The sequence below is a fragment of the Bos indicus genome, chromosome 24 (genome assembly GCF_029378745.1).
Source record: "Bos indicus isolate NIAB-ARS_2022 breed Sahiwal x Tharparkar chromosome 24, NIAB-ARS_B.indTharparkar_mat_pri_1.0, whole genome shotgun sequence".
Classification (NCBI taxonomy): Eukaryota; Metazoa; Chordata; class Mammalia; order Artiodactyla; family Bovidae; genus Bos; species Bos indicus.
Window position 1 is genome coordinate 42200337 of NC_091783.1, and position 21252 is coordinate 42221588.

At 45.5% G+C, this 21252-nt stretch overlaps 1 protein-coding gene across 2 annotated transcripts in view; it reads left to right on the forward strand.

The window, feature by feature from the left end:
• The window catches only part of RAB31 (RAB31, member RAS oncogene family), an 81952-nt gene extending 60807 nt beyond the window's left edge, over positions 1-21145 (forward strand). For both annotated transcript variants that reach the window (XM_070778951.1, XM_070778950.1), the window contains 2 exons: positions 10441-10550; positions 17594-21145. In XM_070778951.1, the coding sequence (XP_070635052.1) occupies positions 10441-10550; positions 17594-17691 (208 nt within the window). In that variant the 3' untranslated portion in view covers positions 17692-21145. The remainder of the gene's footprint in view (positions 1-10440; positions 10551-17593) is intronic.
• The last annotated feature ends 107 nt before the right edge of the window (positions 21146-21252 follow it).

Sequence of the window (21252 nt, forward strand, 5' to 3'; positions counted from 1 at the left end):
CAGAGTGACAATATACAGCCTTGACGTACTTCTTTCCTGATTTGGAACCAGTCTGTTGTTCCATGTCCAGTTCTAACTGTTGCTTCCTGACCTGCATATAGGTTTCTCAAGAGGCAGGTCAGGTGGTCTGGTATTTCCATCTCTTTCAGAATTTTCCACAGTTTATTGTGATCCACACAGTCAAAGGCTTTGGTATAGTCAATAAAGCAGAAATAGATGTTTTTCTGGAACTCTCTTGCTTTTTCCATGATCCAGCAGATGTTGGCAATTTGATCTCTGATTCCTCTGCCTTTTCTAAAACCAGCTTGAACATCAGGAAGTTCACGATTCACATATTGCTGAAGCCTAGCTTGGAGAATTTTGAGCATTACTTTACTAGTGTGTGAGATGAGTGCAATTGTGCGGTAGTTTGAGCATTCTTTGGCATTGCCTTTCTTTGGGATTGGAATGAAAACTGACCTTTTCCAGTCCTGTGGCCAATGCTGAGTTTTCCAAATTTGCTGGCATATTGAGTGCAGCACTTGCCGAGCATCATCCTTTAGGATTTGAAATAGCTCAACTGGAATTCCATCGCCTATACTTGCTTTGTTCGTAGTAATGCTTCCTAAGACCCACTTGACTTCACATTCTAGGATGTCTAGCTCTAGATGAGTGATCATGTCATCGTGATTATCTGGGTCATGAAGATCTTTTTTGTACAGTTCTTCCTTGTATTCTTGCCAGCTTTTCTTAATATCTTCTGTTTCTGTTAGGTCCATACCGTTTCTGTCCTTTATTGAGCCCATCTTTGCATCAAATGTTCCCTTCGTATCTCTAATTTTCTTGAAGCAATTAGTCTTTCCCATTCTGTTGTTCCCCATCTATTGTTTTCCTCTATTTCTTTGCACGGATCACTGAAGAAGGCTTTCTTATCTCTCCTTGCTCTTCTTTGGAACTCCGCATTCAAATGGGTATAATTTTCCTTTTCTCCTTTACTTTTCGCTTCTCTTCTTTTCACACCTATATTCCTTAGTTATTGATTCTTCATTTCTGATACTTTTATTAACTTTATTGATGGTATTGATAATTTATTATTAACTAAAGTCCATACATTACTGAGATTTCACTCCTTCCCCCTTATATCCCTTTTTTATTCTGGGATCGCATCCAGAGCACTGTATCACATCCAGTTGCCAGGTCTCTTTAGGATCTTTGGGCTGGGACAGGTTCTCAGACTTACTTTGTTTTTGATGACCTTGACAGTTTTTAGTACTGGTCAGGTAGTTTGGACCTCTCTCCTTTGGGGTCTGTCTGCTGTGTTTCTTGTGACTGGACTGGGGGCGGGCATGTGTTTAGGGGAAGAAGACCACAGAAGTAAAGTGCTCTTTTCGTGACTTTATTACCAGTTAAGCAAGGGTTTGTGTTACCAGCATGACAACATCCCTGGTGAGGTGGACCTTGACCTCCTGGCCGAGGTGGTGGCTGTAAAGTTACCCTCCCCTGCTGTTTGGAAGGCGGTCCCTGGGCACAGCCCACACTTGAGGGCGGGGGCTGTGCCCCACCTCCTTGAGGGAGGAGTCCCGATATAAATTATTTGTAATTCTTCTGCAGGTGAAATTCGTCTCCCCTCCCTGATTTTTTTTATTTCGTCATTTATCTGTATCAGTGTGGACTCACAGATATTTATATATAGTTTAAGTTATAGTGCAATATTGTGTTACTTAACTTGTTGCTCAAATTGCTCCAACTTTGGCCACTGGGAGCCCTTTCTGTTGCTTCTGTGTTCCTTTAACAAATTCCCATCATTTTGGTTCTTTAGCACTTCCTTACTTTTTGGCACAAGGAGATGTTCCAGACTCATCTTGTATGTTTTAGGATACAGCTCTAGACTCAGCCATTTCTCCAAGCAGCTCTTGTCGCTTCTACTGGAAAAGGGTATTTAGAAACCAAGATCTGGGGTGACTGTGCTCATTGCTACTGGAATGTTGTTGAGTCTAGGTAAACAGAGCTAGGAAATATGTGTATGGTTGCTAACTGGAGTATACACTCACATGTATCTATAATTATTTCTATAATCATTCATTTGTATCTATATTAAGATAAACATAAGTTTATACTGATGCCTCTGACTCTAATCCAAAACCACAGTACTCTTTCTAACCTTCTTTAGGGGGTGAAGGAGAGATTTTTTAAAAAGTCAGCGACTAACACACAATTAAGCAGAGACAAGCTTTTGCTCCTGGAGATTTTCTTAGAATATACTAGTCTTTCATCTTTCATTTTGCACATTGCCCAGACCTTTCAGAGTTCAAAATGTAACTTCTGTGAAGAATTATAGCCATGTCAGTGGTTACTTTCAAATGGCACAATATTTACTTAAGTGCTGTTCACTTAGATAGTGGACTGAGTCATCACTGTCAACCTGAACTGAATGCTTACTGTGTGCCAGAGACTGTTATGAGTAGTTTATCTTAATCTTCACAGCCCTGCCTGTAAGAGTTACCATCATTCTCCCAACGTACCAATAAGGAAACAGAGACACAGATTGAGGAACTTACCTGGGTCCTGTGGCTGAGAAGGTGTGGGGCCCAGCTTCAAACCCTGGTATCTGTCCCAGACATCACTTTGCCAACTAAGGTCTGTCTAGTCAAAGCTATGGTTTTTTCAGCAGTTGTGTATGGATGTGAGAGTTGTACCATGAAGAAGGCTGAGCACCAAAGAATTGATGCTTTTGAACTGATGCTGGAGAAGGCTTTAGAGTCCCTTGGATTGCAAGGAGATCAAACCAGTTAATCCTAAAGGAAATCCACCCTCAATACTGATTAGAAGGACTGATGCTGAAGCTGAAGCTCCAATACTCTGGCCACCTGATGGGAAGAACGAACTCACTGAAAAAGACCCTGATGCTGGAAGATTGAGGGCAGGAGGAGAAGGAGGCGACAGGATGAGATGGTTGGATGGCATCATCAACGTAATGGACATGAGTTTGAGCAAACTCCGGGAGATAGTAAAGGACAGGGAAGCCTGGCGTGCTACAGTCCATGGGGTCGCGAAGAGTTTGACATGACTTTGCAACTGAACAACAACAGCATCTGTCCCAGAGCCGATGTTCATGTTTTGTTCATCTCTTAAGAAGTAAGAATAGGATCCAGGAGAAACAGTGATTTCTGAATTACCGAGAGAAAAATAAACGGTAACTGATTTGATAGAGAATTTCAAGCTAACGACCTTTTCCAGTGGTTTCTCTGGCCCCTTGGGCCTAACCTACGTTTCTGTCTGGAGAAGGCGTGTTAGGAGGCTAGGAGGCAGAGGAAACGGCCAGGCCTCCCCCTTGAGACCCTGTGTTTTCTGCTCAGTCCTCATTCAATTCAAATTGTGGCATTTCCATGAGAAAACAGGCCATCTAAATCTGTGGCAGGAACCTGACACTGCTTGTTTGAACTTGACACCAGGAATGTGGCCCGGTGGATAGCATTTACAGACACATAGTAACAAGCAGACTTGGCCCCCTGGGAGCAGAAATCCTTCCCAGGGTACACATGCCAAGTGCTTTAACTGTAAGTGCCTAGTATCATTAAAAAGAGTTATTGTCCAATCAGATATTTATTGCAAAGGTAGTAATTCTTGTTTTTTTTTTTTAAAGTTCATTTAAGTTTTAGTTCCACCTTACAGATAAGCCAATCTGAGGATCTAAAAGTACTGGCATGTTGAAAAGAGATTTTGCGGCTTCACTTATTGCTAAAATGGTTGCCTCTCTGGGTGTGACACAAATATCTTGGATATTTAGATAAAGTATGAGCTGGCAGGAGCATAGCAAGCCTTGATTATTCATTTCAGTGGCTGCTCGAGGGAGCTGGGGAGACGGAGACCACTTCAGGGCACATGACAGCCTTTGCAAGCAGCCTGCAACCTGCCTCTGCTGGGTCTTGATGGGATGTTGCTTGATTTCCATTGCTTTTGGCTAGAATGCCTTAAACACGTGGGAGGTTTTGGCAAAAAGTAATGCCAGCAGACAGTCAACAGCCTCTCCCACTCATAGTGCCGTGTTGTGTCCTCATGGCCAGCTGAGTCAGTGGTATAAGCCTGACCTTGGAAGGGGGCTACGGTTGGAGGAGAGAGTAAACTTACAGGGCAGATATTTTTCAGTGAAATGGTAGCTGTCTCATCCCAGGTGGTTGGCAGAATATCAAATGCTTGCTCAATGCTGGTATGGTATTTTAGAAATATAATGTCCACACTAGCACACACCAGAACCACTAGCTCTTTGGTAATAGCTCAAGAGGCCATTGTTCTTTTATCACTTGTAAAATGGTGTCTGATAAATGTATACTTTAATATGTCCTGAGTATATAGTCATCATCTTAATAGAGATATCCAAACTCTGGACTTCATAGTTTGGGATTATGAATCGCATAGACTGCAAAAATATCAAACTCAGTAGCTTACAGTCTACCTTCTACGAGAGTTGTTCTCAAGCTATCAAAAGTGTAAGAAGATATTCAGAAGTTGATACAATGCCTGTTTCTGAGATGAGCCCACTAAACATTCTGGTTCAGTAGGTCTGGACACAGGGGTCTTCATTTCTAATAAGCCCCGAATTATCATGGGATCGGAGGTCTGTAGAACACACCTGACCCTGACGCCCTTCAAGATGCCTGGCGGCATCCTCTGAAGACATCTAGAGAAGCTTCGTGACTATTGTCATGAGACAGGGAAGAGCAGGAACCTCGGATGTTTGTCATTTCGCTTCTTTGTTTTTAGCATCAAAGTGTTTTGTTTTTTAACATACGTGTTTACTCTTCTGGGAGAGTGGAGACTTTTGTGCACTTTCTCTAAGACACCTGAAAACGTCTTAGAAGATGTGGTTGGGTTGTTTTGCATTTACCCACGAACTCTTTGGAATCACATGGTGACCCTGCCTGCGGAGTTTGAGCCTTCCTCTCTCTCCACACGCTAACACTGCAGATAGTAATCATTTCATCTTGACCAGTCTGGTGTGTGAATAATGTGATCCTCATTTTCATGTACATTTCTTCCATTGCAAGCAGGATTAGGAAAACTAAGATTATCTACTGAAGAACTATCCTTTACTTATATACAATAAATAATCAATTGAAATATTGTTAATTCCTAGGAATAAATTTAGCAAGAATTGAGCTAGACCTATATAGATAAATGTTACAGTTCTAGGTAGGATAAAAAAGGTGCTTTTCCCTTGGATAGGAAAACTGAGTAGTATTGTAGAAATGTCAGTTTGTTCTAAATTAAATCATGAATTCACTGAGATTCCAGGTAAAATTACCTCAAATAATTTAAAGTAACATTTTAGAGAGGGTTTTACAAAATGATCCTAAAATTCACCTATAAAGATAAACAGGCAAAAATAGTATTGAAAGGACTGATCTCAGCATATATTAAAATATATTTTAATGATTCAGTAATAAAACAATATAGCATGTCACAGAAATGGACAGAAAATCAATGAGCAGACCACAGAATCTAAGACATAGGGTGAAATATGTAGGGACATTTAGTATATGATAAAGGTGATATTTAAATAAGTGCAAAAAAGGGGATAGTTAAGTACATGGTTTGGTGATAATTAGGAAAAATGAGAGAAAATAAATTCAAAATGGATCAAGGATTTAAGTGCAATTTAACAAAACCATAAAAGTTAGAGAAAGCAGTTGAATCTTTAAAAGTAACCTTGGAATGAACTATTTAATAATGATACAAAACTCAGAAGACATAGAAGAAAATGATCACTAAGTCTGATTATATAAAAACTTCTGTATGGCAAAAATACAGATAACATCTAAATACAAATGGTAAGTTGAAAGAAATGCAGAAAATATATTACAAAAGGCTAAGTTCCTTAATATGCAAAGAGCACTTACAAATAAGAAAAACCCAAACAATCCAAACCAAAGTTTGCAGAGAACAAGCATGAGAATTTCATAGAACAAGAGGTATCTGTGGCTTATACCTCAGTGTTCCATCTCTGAATAAAAGTTACTCTAAATTAATGTCAGATTTTCCTCATGGGGAAAGAACTTTATGATGTAATTTTACTCTTGGAGTGATTTATGAAAGTTAGTGTATCCAATATTTTGGCCACCTGATGGGAAAAACTGACTCACTGGAAAAGACCCTGATGCTGGGAAAGATTGAGGGCAGCAGGAGAAGGGGACCGAAAAGGATAAGATGGTTGGATGGCCTCACCGATTCAATGGACATGAGTTTGAGCAGGCTCCAGGAGTTAGTGATAGACAGCAAGGCCTGCCATGCTGCCGTCCACGGGTTCGAAAAGAGTTGAACACGGCTGAGCGATTGAACAACACCCACAAATGTATTTAATGCTGTAGCCTGTGTTCCCTGTTCTTCTGTGGAGTGGTGACGCCTTGCCTGGGAGCCTTTCTGGGTAATTAAACAAGGGGCATGAGTCAGATAAACCTCCTCGGGCTCGGAGGTACTTTGAGCCTTCCGTTTGCCTGTTTCCTCCACTTGATTCATTTCCTCAATCTTTGGGACGTTTGCTAAGAAAGTGGTACCGTCTTTGTAAAGATTTATTCTGGAAACTTTGGTCTATCTTATCTATGTGCCAGGTACTGTTTTGAGCACTTTATGATATCAACTTATATTTAAAGAGGAAAAGCGTTCATGCCATCTGGCAGCAAAGGGGGCTGAGACCTGAGTGAGGGAGATGTGAAGAGGCTGGCCACTGAAGGAGAAAATCTCACTCCCGTGAGCAGCAGGCTGGGCTGCCTTTCTGATGTGAGTGCTGTTCACACATTGTGAACAAGAGTTCAAGGCCAGAGCACTTCTGCATGGGAGGCCCATGGAGGTCACCGCTCCCTGCTGTCAGGAACGGTGCCCGAGGGCAGAGTGCTGGTCTGCCCCGGCCTGCCGACTGGACTCCCCTCCTCACGGGCGGGGCCCCCGGAGTGCCTTCTTGGGGTTCCTTCCCCCCTCTCCCCCTGCCATTCGTGCAGGAGGCTCGGGGGGAATTAAATAGCCCGAGACTGGAATGAGTCAGCTGCTGCGTTGCTGGGTTACACCCGCCAACAACAAAACAAGGACCCTCGTTGGGCAGCCTGGCCTGTGGAGAAATCTGCAGCCACAGGAATGTGGGTTCCCGCCCTCCTCCCCGGTGGGGAGCCTCCCAGAACCCGTGGCCTCTGCCTGGATGGCGGTGCGTGGACCTCCTTGCAATGTGACCTCTGAGGACTGTTGGAGCTTGGGGCTGGGGGAGATGCCCCCTCTCGTGTGTTTTTCAGCCCTAAGTCTCCCTCCTGGCTGGGTGAATCTTCGCCCCCTCCCTGTCCACACTCCCCATACTTCCCCTGAAGTCTGCTTGGACCCTCTACCTGAGTTCTCCTCTCTGCTGAAGGCCACTTGCGGAGACAGTCACCCTGCCATTCAGCAGGTGCTAACTGATTGCCTGGTAGGTGCCTGGCCCTGCTGGGATTCCTGTGCTCAGTCGCTCAGTCATGTCCAATTCTTTGCGACTCCATGGACTGTAGTCTGCCAGGCTCCTCTAGCCATGGGATTCTCCAGGCAAGAATACTGGAGTGTGTTGCCATTCCCTTCTCCAGGGGATCTTCCTGACCCTGGGATCGAACCTGGGTCTCCTGCATTGCAGGGCCATTTCTTATCATCTGATCCACCAGGGAAGCCTCCCCAAAACAAACCATGGTCCTGATCGCAAGAATCCACAGCACATTCAGGTGACAAGTCTCACCAGGGCTCTGGGCTCTCATGGAGGGGTTGCTACGCTGCACTCTCTAGGAGCCCTCGTGTGGACAGTCGTCAGGGGGATGCAGAGGGGTGGATGAGAGCAGGGGCCCAGAGACAGACGTGAGCTCCAGAAGCACCCAGAATGGCTGTCGCCTGGGCATGAACAGGGAGGTCTAAGGCAGGAAGCCTCTAACTCCTGCTGAGGTGCTGGGTTTTACAGGTTAGAAGACATGGAGGAATTCTGTTCACAGGAACATTTGGTGGATTTGTGTGTTGATCCCCTTGGTGGGCCTGGGGGTGATGACTGCAAGAGCTGGAGGACCAGTCAGAGGCACCCACGGGAACCTGGTTGAGGCACAGCATTTCTGGAAGTCCTGCCTTCCTGGATGTAACTTCATCTTGAAAGTCTAAAAGTACTCTTTCCCATCAAAATTGACCTGCTGTGTGCTTATGCCTTGGCTTGGGTGGACTCACTTCAGTTTACCTATTGAAAGCCTAACAAAGCACCCAGCCTATGGCAGACACTTGGTAAATATTTGTTGAAAGAACTGAAGGAAAGTTATGGATGCCATGGTCTTCTGTGAGGGTGATCACAGAAGGCCCGTCTCCGAGGTGCCCTCCAGCCCCCTCCCCAGGCTGTGCCTGACCTCTGACTCAGCCAAAGGGCTTCCCAGGGCCACCCGCTGGTCACACATGTCTGCTAGAGGCCCGGGGCAGCACACGCTTACCTTCCCAGGGTCTCCTTTCAGATTGTAGCTGTACTGTTTGTCCCAACAACAGTTCTCTGACACCCATTGGGTGTCCCGCAGTCCAGCTCATTTCTGATGCTAAACGGACGCCCCTGGCTCCCCAGGCTCCTAGGGCAGGAACCTGTTCTTCAGGACAGGCTACACTTGGCCCCTGCCCCCAGCCCTGCCTGCACCAGGCTGCACTCTGGGGATATTTCTTTGTCTGTAAAGACTGAAGGAACAGCCTCAGGAGTGTGGGTTCCTATTGGGTGGTTGGATGGGAGCAGTGTGAGCAGAACCTGCTGGGCTGGCCCTGCCTCCGCCCCGAGTACCGCATCGCCTTGGCAGGTCATCTGTTTAACGAGACCTGTTCTAAACCTGGGGGAAATCGGTGGACATACTTATCCTCTCTCCACTTTCCAGGGCCCAGCGTTGTCAGCTGTGACAGCATCTGCCCTTCTCGAAGGCTTCCCGTCTCCCTCAGGGTGGGTGGTTTGGATTTTGTCATGAGTGACTTTGTTCTCACCATAATCCTGGTAGACAGTATTCTGTTCCTCTTGGTCCCCCTAGAAGGACACACGGAAGCCTGAACTGACCTTCCCTCCCTGGAGGGGAGGGTTCTCCACAGCTTCCACGGTGGCCAGAGGGCTCCCCCAACAACCACACCTGTGAACAGTCTCCTCTGCTCCACCTTAGGGCAGGGAGGAGCCCCATCCTATGAGCTTTGGTTTGATAAAGACGGCCAGGAAGAAAAAGAAAAAAAAAAGTAGAGTAACTTGCCAAACTGAACCTAGAAAAGCCCTCTTCTGGGATATTTCCTCTGTAAAATTCATCGCTACCAAAAAGACCAAAGACTTTTTTTTTTTTTATAATAACTGAGAGGCCTGGGGGCTTGTCTGTTAGAAATGAGGAAGAGGGTAGATTCAAAAGGGTCATTTTGCCTGGGGTGTCCTTGGTAAGAATGATAAGGCAAGTTTAGAGTCCAGCCGACATGGCTCAGGTGTCCACATGGCAGTGGGTCCCACACCACAGGAGGGGTGAGGGCGCACCCAACCTGGGGGGCCTTTGTCAGGCTCTGGTCCGTGTTCTTGCTGCCCCTGGTGGCCACACTTCAGTGGCCGCTTCTATGGCACCTGCCCTGGTTCCTTGGATCAAACGCTCGGCTCTCTACCCTCTACTCCTGAGCACTTACTTTGTTATCTCCGTGTTGCAGACATTATAATAGTGTGGCTTAGTGTGTCCATAGGTGTGTGTTTCTTTGCTCGCCGGTGTATGTTCCATAAGGCAGGGACTGCCTACAAGAAAGGGCTGGCATACAACTGTTCTCTCTAAATATTGGTTGAATCAATGAATAGACTTCTGGAGAATAGGAACTGTGTCTTTTTTAATCTTTCAGTCCGCTGCAGTATCTTCACCTGAGAAAGTACATCAATAAATGTTTTTTTAGATTATTCATCTGGATTGAGTTCATGACCTAAACCTTTAGAGTAACAGCCTTTTAAAGGAGAAAGTTCAAATACGCCGTTGGAACTGTAAATGTGTTCATTGCCAGTCTTCCAGATCACATCATGTATTTTCTCTGATTTGTAAAAGGCAATATACAGAAAGTGTTAGAAAAGCACATATGCGAGTGTGTGCACATGTGCAATTTTTAAAAAACATTGAGTCATTATTATGGGAAAAAAATTTGGAACCAATCCTAACTCGGAAAGCTGGCCTCACTTATAATGCCTTTCCTACTGTTCTGGAGTTCTCTCCTTTGGTGGGACCAGGGACAGTAGCTTATACACACATGTCCTGTCTCCATGGATGCCACAGACTGGGTTTCAAGCTTGAAAAAGCTTCACCCACGTTTCTAATACTTACTGGGTGACCGAGTTGTTATTCTGCAGGCCCACGAGGAAGCTATTTGCATGTGAGCTGTTTCTTTGCTCTGCAGGGTTATTTATTCTGTACAGACGGGCATTCACCTCTGCTGGTCTGCCCTCTTTTCCAGGGAAGTGCCTTTGAAGGATGCCAAGGAGTATGCGGAGTCCATCGGAGCTGTCGTGGTTGAGACAAGTGCAAAGAATGCAATTAATATCGAAGAGCTCTTTCAAGGAATCAGTAAGTATCTGGTTTGTGTTTTCAGGATAGTTTGCATCTTTATGCTTCTGGGGCTCAGAGGATAAAAGCCACGGAGCTCTGGAGCAGAGCGTTTCCTCTGAGTTAATTTATCTGGTGCCACAGACTAAACCCTGCAGCCTTGCCCAGGTTCCTGCAGACCCACACGACCCCTCGCTGTTCTCTGTCTCCAAGAGTCTGTGCTTTCACCCTTCCAGTCTGTGTTTCACGACTCAGAATGAAGTAACTCCGTTGCCAAATAAAATTTATTTTACTTACACAATTACATATTCTATAGCATTTTATGTTTGTATGTTGAGGGGAGGAAAAAAAAAGAGTGAGAAAGATGTGGAAAACCAAAGTCACCCATGAAGCTGAATGACTCTGGGCAAAGGAGACAAGAGAAGCTTTTAGTCATTTTTCGTGTCTGGTGATCATCAACAAGAAACAGTGTCTCCCTTGTACGAGACCTGTGGCTAAAGAGTCGATGTGGAAAGGTTTTCCTCATTTCTGATCTTTTTTTTTTTTTAATTAGAGTATAGTTGATTTACAATGTCATGTTAGTTTCAGGTATACAGCAGAGTCATTCAGTTATACACGTGTGTGTGTGTCTGTATATGTATTATATATATGTATGTATTCTTTTTCAGATTGTTTTCCCTATAGGCTATTACAAGATATTGAGTAGAGTTCCCTGGGCTATACAGTAGGTCCTTGTTTATCTACGTTATATACAGTCGTGTGTATTTGTCACCCTGTCCCCATGCAGCTCCCCGTATTTTCCAGAGCTCTCTCCCAGCATCAATGCAGCTCTGTGTATCTGAAATTCACCCTGGGATTTCTGCAAGAGCTAGGAGACCTCCCTAGGTTTATGCAAAGTCATGTTTTCAATAAAAAATGACGTAAAGACTTCACAGAAGAAGACAAGCCTAAATCCGAGCATTAGTCTCTTAATTCGAAAGGTATTCCTTTGCACGGCTCAACCAGTGTAAATCTCTTCATGCATATGAGGTCTTTTTTCTTTTCCCCTCCATGTGGCATGTGGGATTTTAGCTTCTCAACTAGGAATTGAAAGTGCCCCCCTTAACCTCCCCACAGTCCCCCCACAGAGTCTTAACCACTGGGCTACTAGGAAAGTCCCTTTCTTTTTTTTTTTTTGTATAAGGTCTTTATGGCTCAAAGTGATGGGGACTTTGCATAAGGAATTCCTGAGAGCCTGGTGGTCTACTTCATTTAGGAAAAACAAATGTTTTGCTTATGTAGTGCTTAGTCACTCAGTTGTGTCTGACTCTGTGACCCTTTGGACTATAGCCCGCCAGGCTCCTCTGTCCATGGGATTTTTCAGGCGTTTTTCTTATACTGGGTAATTACGTCTGAAATAAATAATTGCTTCAATGTTTACTAGCTCATTAATACCCCATTTATCTTATGAAGTCGTCTCTGTTATCGTCCCTGCTTTACATGAGGACATTGAGGTGTGGAGAGGTTTGCAACTTACTCCCGGTCACAGGGGGTCAGTCCTGGGAGCAGGACTCCAGAACCCATGCTCTGAGCCTCCAGTCTGCCCACTTCTTATTGCAGATGGCAGCTTCTGGTGAAAAACAGGAAATGACTTAACTGCCCAAAACTTGGGAAACGATTTTTTAGTAATCCTGGAACACCAGTGTAAACTAGTGATTAAAAACAGGGATGTAAATCTGTCTTTACTGACATAAAAAGATAAATTGTTGTGTGTGAAACAGAAATTACAGAACACTTTGTATAATACCCTGATTTTATAAAATGTGAACCATAGACTACATTCCCTGGCAGCTCAAACGGTAAATAACCTGCCTGCAGTGAGGGAGACTTGGGTGCAATCCCTGAGTTGGGAAGATCCCCTGGAGGAGGGCATGGCAACCCACTCTAGTATTCTTGCCTGGAGAATCTTCACGGACAGAGGACCCTGGAGGGCTGCAGTCCACGGGGTCGAAAAGAGTCAGACATCACTGAGAGACTAAGCACGTAGACTGTGTAATTGTAAATATATTATTTTGGGCGAAGAGTCAAAGGGAACACACATGTTAAGATGTTAACAGTGGTTGTTTCATGGTGGTCAGATTGCAGGGGACTTAAAGACTTTGTTATGGAAAACTGTAAACATATACACCAGTAAACTGAAGAATGTAATGAACATCAAGTACGGTCATCACTTGGTGCCCCTTGGAGGGGGCCCCTTCCGGGACCACTGACACCAAATCCAAAGATGCTCAATCCTTTGTATAAAAGGGCATTGTGTTTGTGTATAAGCTAAGCACATCCTCCCATATACTTTAAATCATCTCCAGATTGCAAATAATACCTAAGACCATAACAATGCTATGCAGTTGTAAATACAATGTAAATGCTATTCAAATAGTTGCCAGTGTGGCAAAGTCAAGTTTTGCTTTCTGGAACTTTCTGGAATTTTTTTCTTGAATATTTTCAGTCTGAGGTAAGTTGGATGCAAGAATACAGAACCTGCAGATATATAGGGCAGACCATACTCAAAACCAAGCTGCCTTCATCCCTACCCCACACTTCCCCCAGCCTGCCCCTCCCCCCACACCTGTATTATTTTGAAGGCAATCCAGAACATCATTTCATCTGTAAATATTTTCAGTATGTAACTTTTTTTTTTACAAAGCAATTATATGGTGGCATTCATCGTCATAATGCTATTATCATATTAATGACATTGAACATGTGATGTTCAAATTTTTAGTAGCTTATAATTATCAGAAATGATTTGTTTGCATTTAACAGTATGTTTGGGTCAGGATGCAAATAAGCTCCATGTATAGTGATAAAATTAGCTGGTGTGCCTTTCAAGCCTCTCCTTCACAGTAGGTTCCCTCCATGCAGTTTCTTTATTCGAGCAATTAGGTCATTTGTCCTGATCCAAGTTTGTTGTTCAGTTGCTAAGTTGTGTCTGACTCCCTGTGACCCCATGAATTGCAGCACACCAGACTCCTCTGCCCTCCACTATCTCCAGGAGTTTGCTCAGACTCATGTCCATTGAGTTGGTGATGCCATCCAAATACCTCATCCTCTGTTGCCCCCTTTTCCTGCCCTCAGTCTTTCCCAACATCAGGGTCTTTTCCAATGAGTCAGCTCTTCACATCAGGTGGCCAAAATATTGGAGCTTCAGCTTCAGCATCAGTCCTTCCAATGAATATTCAGGACTGATTTCCTTTAGGATGGACTGGTTTGATTTCCTTGCTGTCCAAGGCACACTTAAGAGTCTGCCATGGCATTCCATAGCATGAGTAAAAATTTGTTAATCCATTCACCTACACATTTGGGTGGTTTTCAGGTTTTAGTGATTACAGGCAAGACTGTGATGAGATTTCACGCACAAGTTTCTGTGTGGATAAACACCTCGAAGGAGTGTGGCTGGCTCCTCTCATAGGCAATAGTCCATATTCTATGGGTCCCCCAGCCTGTGTCCCAAAGCGGTGTTAGCATTTTTCATTCCCACCCCTAATCCCGCAGAGCTCCAGTAGCTCCAGCTCCTTGCCAGCAGGTGGGACGATCAGTTGTTAAATTTCAACCATTCAGATGGGACTGTGATGGTCTCTCCTTGTGGTTTTGACATCCATCTTCCAATGACCGACAGTGTTGAGTGCCTGTTCATGTGCTTATTCACAATCCTTGTGTCTCCTCTGATAAAGTGTCTGTTCAACATTTTCCCATTTTGTATTGATTTGCTGTTTTTTTTGTTTTAAGTATTTATCTATTTTGACTGTGCTGGGTCTTTGTTGCTTAATGTGGGCTTTTCTCTACTCCAGCATTCGGGGGCTACTTTTCGTTTCGGTGCTCTAGCTTCTCATTGCGGTGGTTTCTCTTGCTGTGGAGCACTAGCTTCCGCAGTTGCAGCATGTGGGCTTCTACTGAAGTCTTGGCTTGTGAGATTAGTTGGTCTGCAGCATGTGGGCTCTTCGTGGACCAGGGCTCGAACCTGTGTCCCCCTGTGTTTGCTGGCGGATTCTTAACCACTGGACCACCAGGGAAGTCCCTTGAGTTGTTTTCTTATTTCTTCACTTAATGATCAGCAGTGGCTCTTCAGTTGTAATAAATGGTCCCCACGCATGACAGGTGTTAGAGGACATTGGGGATGAGGAGGAGGAGTATATGTAAACTCTTTGAACTTCATGCCTGATTTTTTCTGTAAACCTAAAACTGCCCCTCCCCCCAAATATAGTCTACTAATTTTTTTAAAAGGGAAATGGTGCCTTTGAATAGCAAGGAAGCCTAATGATTTTAAAGGAACGTAAGCCCCTCCATGTTGAAGACATTTGGTGTTTTGGATTCAAGGTCAATGGTGATCTCGCCCCTTACTTCCGTCTTTGCTGGGGCACCACCGTTCCCACGGCTCCTGGACTTGAACTTCAGTTTTCTTCCTCTCTCTCTCATCTTCCCGCCTCCGACCAGTTGTCACGTCTGCCAGGTAACTTCCTGCAGTCCTCCTTCCCTCCCTATTTTCTACTTCTCTCCATGGCACTCTCATTATCCCCAACCAGGATTTCCTGCCAGCATCCTGGCTGAATCCACTTCCTGAATCCTACGCTGTGCTCATCCTGCACAGAGCGTTAGCGCCTTCCTAGGTCTAGACGCTAATGTTCCAGGTTATCTCGAAGTCCCAATGTTGTCTTCTTGACGGCAGCAAAAGGACAGTTTAGAGGGTGACCTCAGGTGTCACCAGTGTGGTGCCAGCTCCATTCTGTATTCCTGGGGTGGGGCCACCTGATCGTGAGCTCTGCAGTGGGTCAGAGAGGACCCCTCCGCCCCAAATAGAGAGACTGGGAGATCGTGATTAACAGCAAATGCTGCCGAGTCCTAGTAGACACAATCAGTTTGTTAGTGTGTTAGTCATTCAATCGTGTCCGACTGTTTGTGACCCCATGGACTGTAGCCCACCAGGCTCCTCTGTCCATGGGATTCTCCAAGCAAGAATATACTGGAGTGGGTTGACATTCCCTTCTCCAGGGGATCTTCCTGACCCAGGGATTGAACCCAGGTCTGCTGATTCTTTCTTGCAGGCAGATTCTTTACCATCTGAGCCACCAGGGAAGCTGGTAAGCATAGTCAGTCTACTTCTCTGGATAATTCAGAAAATCAGAATTGAGAAATGGAAGTGACAGGCAGGTACCAGCCCCTCTACCACCCATCCAACCAAAGTGGAGCCTGGTAGATCCTGGGGCCAGGGTGAGAGAGGGAAGTACCCAGACAGCAGCTTGGCAGGAAGATGATGCCAGGCCTGTGCAGGAAGCGGCCATCCCCAGGACAGCTGCCGCTGAGTGTGCTGTTTTATTTTTGTTGTGTATAAAAGCGTCACAGCCCCAGTCCAGAGCCACCACAATATACAGTTTACAGGCTTGGAATCAGTTTTCTCCCATAACTTTGTTCTTGAGGAATCATTTACAAAACCTGCTTTTTCTCTGAGCTGTCAACTTTCAGAAAGATAGAACTCAAAAAAAAAAAAAAGTCTTTTAACTTTTCCTGAGCAAAATCTTGCATAATACAAACCTTATTAAAATAAACACCCTGCTGTGGGATTTATCCTCCGGAGGACCTGTTTGGAGACTGTGCCTATGCTCTCAGAGGACATTTTGTAACAGCACAGACATGGTTGGATGCCCAGAGCCTTTTCAGATGTGTGTGTGTGTGTTTGCCCTATTCTGTGCCCATGTAATTAATACTGATTCAACAGTGTTCCAAGGTGATCACCTTGGTACCGAATGCTATGGCATTTTCTGGAACTCTTCTTTTGTGTAAATATGTTTAAGCTTTCAGTAAGCTCCAGGTAACTCAGACCACAGGTTCTGAGTTCTCAGTGTGTTTCCACAGCGCTAGTGGCTTCCTGCTCTTTTTAAGGGGCTGCCTCACTGTTGTTGTTCAGTCACTAAGTCAAGTCTGACTCTTTCCAACTCCATAGACTGCAGCACACCAGGCTTCCCTTCCTTCGCTATCTTCTGGAGTTTCCTCAGACTCATGTCCGTTGAATTGGTGATGCCGTCCAACCATCTCATCCGCTGCCACCCCCTTCTCCTCCTGCTTTCAATCTTTTCCAGCATTACGGTCTTTTTCAATGAGTCAGCTCAAGTGACCAAAGTATTCAATCTTTTCCAGCATTACGGTCTTTTTCAATGAGTCAGCTCAAGTGACCAAAGTATTGAAACTTCAGCATCAGTCCTTCCAATGAATGTTCAGGGTTGATTTCCTTTAGAGTTGACTGGTTTGGTCTCCTTGCTGTCCAAGGGACTTTCAAGAATCTTCTCCAGCACCACAGTTTTATGACTTAAGAAATCATAAGAGTATTGCAGTACTTCCCTCGTGGCTCAGCAGTAAAGAATCCGCCTGCCAATGCAGGAGACTCAAGTTCGATCCCTAGGTCAGGAAGATACCCTGGAGAAGGGAATGGCAACCCACTCCAGTATTCTTGCCTGGAGAATCCCATGGACAGAGGAGCCTGGTAGGCTACAGTCCATGGGGTCACAAGCAGTCAGACATGACTGAGCGACTAACATTTTGCTCTGCTTGTTTATGGCATTAAGATACTGTTTCCTGTGAAGAATGTCTCTAGAGGCTTTCCCGTTAACTCTCTGTGTGCGTTGGCAGGATGAGGGATGGAAACCTGGTGTTAAAATGCAGTGTTGCTGGGACCATCGCAGTTCCCCAGCCAGGTCTATTTTAAGAAGCTGAGGCCTCACTGTTGCTGTTGAAACTGAGAGGCAGTCGTTCTAGTGGGCGGATGGGGGAAGGCTGGGAGCGAGCAGTGTGCTGATGCCTGTGTGGAGAAGGCGGATGCAGAAAGCTGGTTTTACCTTTCCTTTACTTTCTATGTTTGACGTCACACAGCCCAGGCTGGGGGGTGGCATGGTGGGGGAACACTGGAAGAGGTAGCCCCTCCACCTGGTTGCAGCCTGCAGGTTGTACACATGACGTCGGGGAGCGGGAGCAGGCCCCCATCTGCACAGGGGGTCAGCTGGGAACAAGAACTCACCCTTGGCCTCCCTTCCTTGCAGGTCGCCAGATTCCACCCCTGGACCCCCATGAAAACGGAAACAGTGGATCCATCAAACTGGGGAAGCCAACCTCGCAGGTCGGCCGGCGGTGCTGCTGACCCGGGGCAGGGTCCCCTGTACTTGAAGAGGCCGGAGCTCCCTCCCTGGGCACTTCCTCAGGGCCTCCCTCCTCGGTAGTCTGGCCCCTGGCTCAGAGGGAGGAGAGCCCCGCAGAGAACAGGGCAGGAAGTGTCCCTGGAAAAGGATTCTGGGAAACTCTGGGAAAACCCACCACCCTGCCACAGAATGGCCTTTGGTGTGTGAAATTCACTCAGAGGGAACGGATTTTAGGTATTAAGTATAGTTGAGTTTTTTTGTTAAAAGCCTTAAAATATTCTTAAATTTGTACAAAAGTCTTACTGGCTTATGTGTGTGAGGTTCTAAAGTGATGTTCCACTCTGATTTCCTGTGTTTCTAATCAAATGTCAGGAACTTCTTCAGTGCTGTTGCCTTAGTTACTCCACCAACCTTTGCCGAAAGGTTCCCTTAATTTTCCTTTCAGTGAGGTGTAATTGGACCATCTACGGTAGAACTCGAGCTTGTTATGAAAGTGGAGAAAGATGTATTAGGAACTGTTGTCTACATCTCTGACTTTTATTCCATGAACATTTTTCTAAGCCTTGGTCATATAAACCAACTGAACCCGACTACAGTATTTCACGTTGCGCTGGGAGTTGGAGGCCTGGTGTTGGAAATCATTTGGAGTCATTACCGTGTAAGCAGTGACAAATGCAGGATATAAATGTTATTCCAGAGACCACCTGGTTTGCATGACCTGCAGGGTAATAAATCCCCACTCTCTTAGGGAAGTTTCTCACAGAGTGTTATTTTACTAAAAGAGTGTGACATAGTGCCATATCCCGGGAACAAATTACTTGGATGATGTTTGAATGTAAATTGTAGGGCAAACTTCTCATATTAAACAATATCAATGAATAATTGATTACAGGAAAGCCAGCCAGAAGTACTGGCACAGTAAGATTCTAGACGCCTGCCCCCCTGCTTGCCCCTCCTCCCTGCCCCGCCCAAAACTACGAAATCAGAGGGTTTTTAGGGAAGGGCCAAGCTTTGGTGGGGTGGGTATTAAGGTTGAACACAAGCCTACCCCTGGAATGCCTGTTAGCTGGGAACAGGCTCCGATGAACCTTCCCTTTTCAGACTCCCTGTCAGCTCAGTGAATTGTTTTGTGCTCAGTCGTATCTGACTCTTTGTGACCCCATGGACGGTAGCCCACCAGGCTCCTCCTTCATTGGGATTCTTCAGGCAAGAATACTGGAGTGGGTTGCCATTTCATCCTCCAGGGGATCTTCCTGACCCAGGGATCGAACCGGCGTCTCTTATGTCTCCTGCATTGGCAGGTGGATCCTTTACCACTGAGCCACCTGGGAATCCCAGTGAATTAAAGATGTCTGAATCCAGTGGAGGGGAAGGGAAGAAAACTGTCCCTATTGAAAGTTCACATCCTGTTTTCTTTCTAATTTTCATAAAAACCTGGGGTTGAGAAGCGGTTGTTTTTCTAGGAAGGCTCAGGATGGGAAGTGAACCTTGGAGGAGATTCAGATTGGTGCCTTTTGTGGGGTGAGATGTGGCTGACCAGGTAGTGTGGTAACAGGGCCAGTTGGTACCTTCAAGGCTCAACAAACACTCATTGAAGACCTACAGTGTAAAAATCAAGAAAGAGATCATGGGCCGATGAAAGACCTCAAACTTTCTGTAACTTGGTTTGAGCCATTCTTGAGCCCTGCCATGCTGGTCCCACCAGCCCTTGATGGTTGGGGATACTGAGTCTGCTGTCAAAAAAAGTGAGAGTCCTTGAGAGATCAGGGCCCCATTCACACTTCTTCACGTGGGCTGCAGTGAAGAAAACAGTTTGAAATCTCAGATGTAGGTGTTTTTCAACTTGAGAATATGTTGTCAATTTGGTGCTCTTACCACTTTACTCAGCTTGCCAGAATCATTTGACAATCTTAGGACATGGAAGCTGAAAACACTTATTTTTGGTTCAAGAGCTTAAACTCCAGACGGGTTCCCCTAAAACTGTTGGCAAATTGGAACTTGGACACCTTGGTACACTTTGCAGGGCTTTAAGGATTTTGTGCACCTTGTCAACATTATGGGCTCCGTGATTCTGCTTGAAGGCTGAGCCATTATCTTGCCTCTTAACAAAGTTTAAAAAAATGTGGGTTGCACATTCAAGTGACCTCGTTCCAGGTGGCATGCAGGCTTATTTTGGAATTTTTCATCACCTGGCAGTCCCTAAGGACCAGAGCTTGTCTCTAGACAAAGTTCCCTAGCTAAGGAGGTGCATGGCCCTGAGGAGTTTGCAGCTTTGGGCTGGCTGTTCAGCACTCCCATCTTGCATAAAAGAGCTGGTCTTAACCACGCAGAGCAGGCTACCCACCCGTGAGCCTATGGCTTAGTTTCAGAAGCCCACGTGGTTGGGAGCCACTCGTTTGCCTTTCTGTGCAGCCTTAACTTTTCAAGGCATTGGCCGGCCGCTTGCCTATAGTCACTCCTTGGAGCAGTTGTGGAAAGAGAAGACGGGCACATAGACATTTGCAGGAACCTGGGGTCTTTTCTGAAGATGGGGGCTCGAGCTTTGTCCACAAGGAGCCTTGCTTATCTTCCTTTATTTTGCCTTGAGATTACTTTCTGACTGTTCTAATCTCTGAACCATAACCGTGTGATGTGATGTAAAGGCCTGGACATTACTGTTGTTCCAAGTTGTTCAGCAGCGTCCTTCACCCAGTTCCCCCAAATGTGCTCTTCTGTTTTCCTTCACGTGTGTAAATACAACTTCAGATTTGTTACAGCGACATGTGATCCATTCCCCTGGCTGAGTGTGGCTCATGACTCAATCGTGGAAATCGGGCATGGGCTCTCAGGGGGATTGTCTCCCCATGGGAATTCCCCCAGGTGGCAGTGGAATTGTGCCAACACTGCACGCTCGTAATTGAGCTGCCGTCTTTATAGTGGGGAGCAGTGTGTCAGGGCACTTGCTTGCAGACCAGAGAAATCTGGAGAGCTGAAGCCAGCCTTTAGCCAAGCAAAGGGCTGGACCCCGTGGAGGACCCAGGGGAGCTCAGGTGACAGAGGTGTGTCCCCTGAGGTTGAGGAACGTGACCTGTGATGGCCCAATAGGCTCCCCTCAGGGCCCTGCATCTCTCTACTCTGTGACGCTGATCACAACTTGAATAACGAGCGAAAGAAAGGGCTCTGAGCCCCATTCAGCCCTGTTAGGTTCTGGTTTAACCTTCGTTACTAAAACCAGACCCAGAGATCCAGTGTCAGCACTTGACTGTGTAAACTGCCCCCTCCCTCGTGTTTTCATAAGGGGCCTCTGTCTGGGCTGGACCCAGTTCTCACGTATAGAAGACGCCGCTGCAGACCTTAGGACCTACCTGTCCACCTTGTATTCTGTAGTAAAGCACTGCCTTCCACGTTGTCCAATTGTATCTGTTATTTTTTGGTTTAACGCACACTGATTCATACTAATAAATATTTTAAGTTTTATCAAGTTTGTCTTTTTCTTACTATAACGTTGGGTTGAATAATTGTAATTTTTTAAGTCAATTGCTGGCAGTGGGTGGAGGGGTTGGAAGACCAATGTCTCTAAGCTT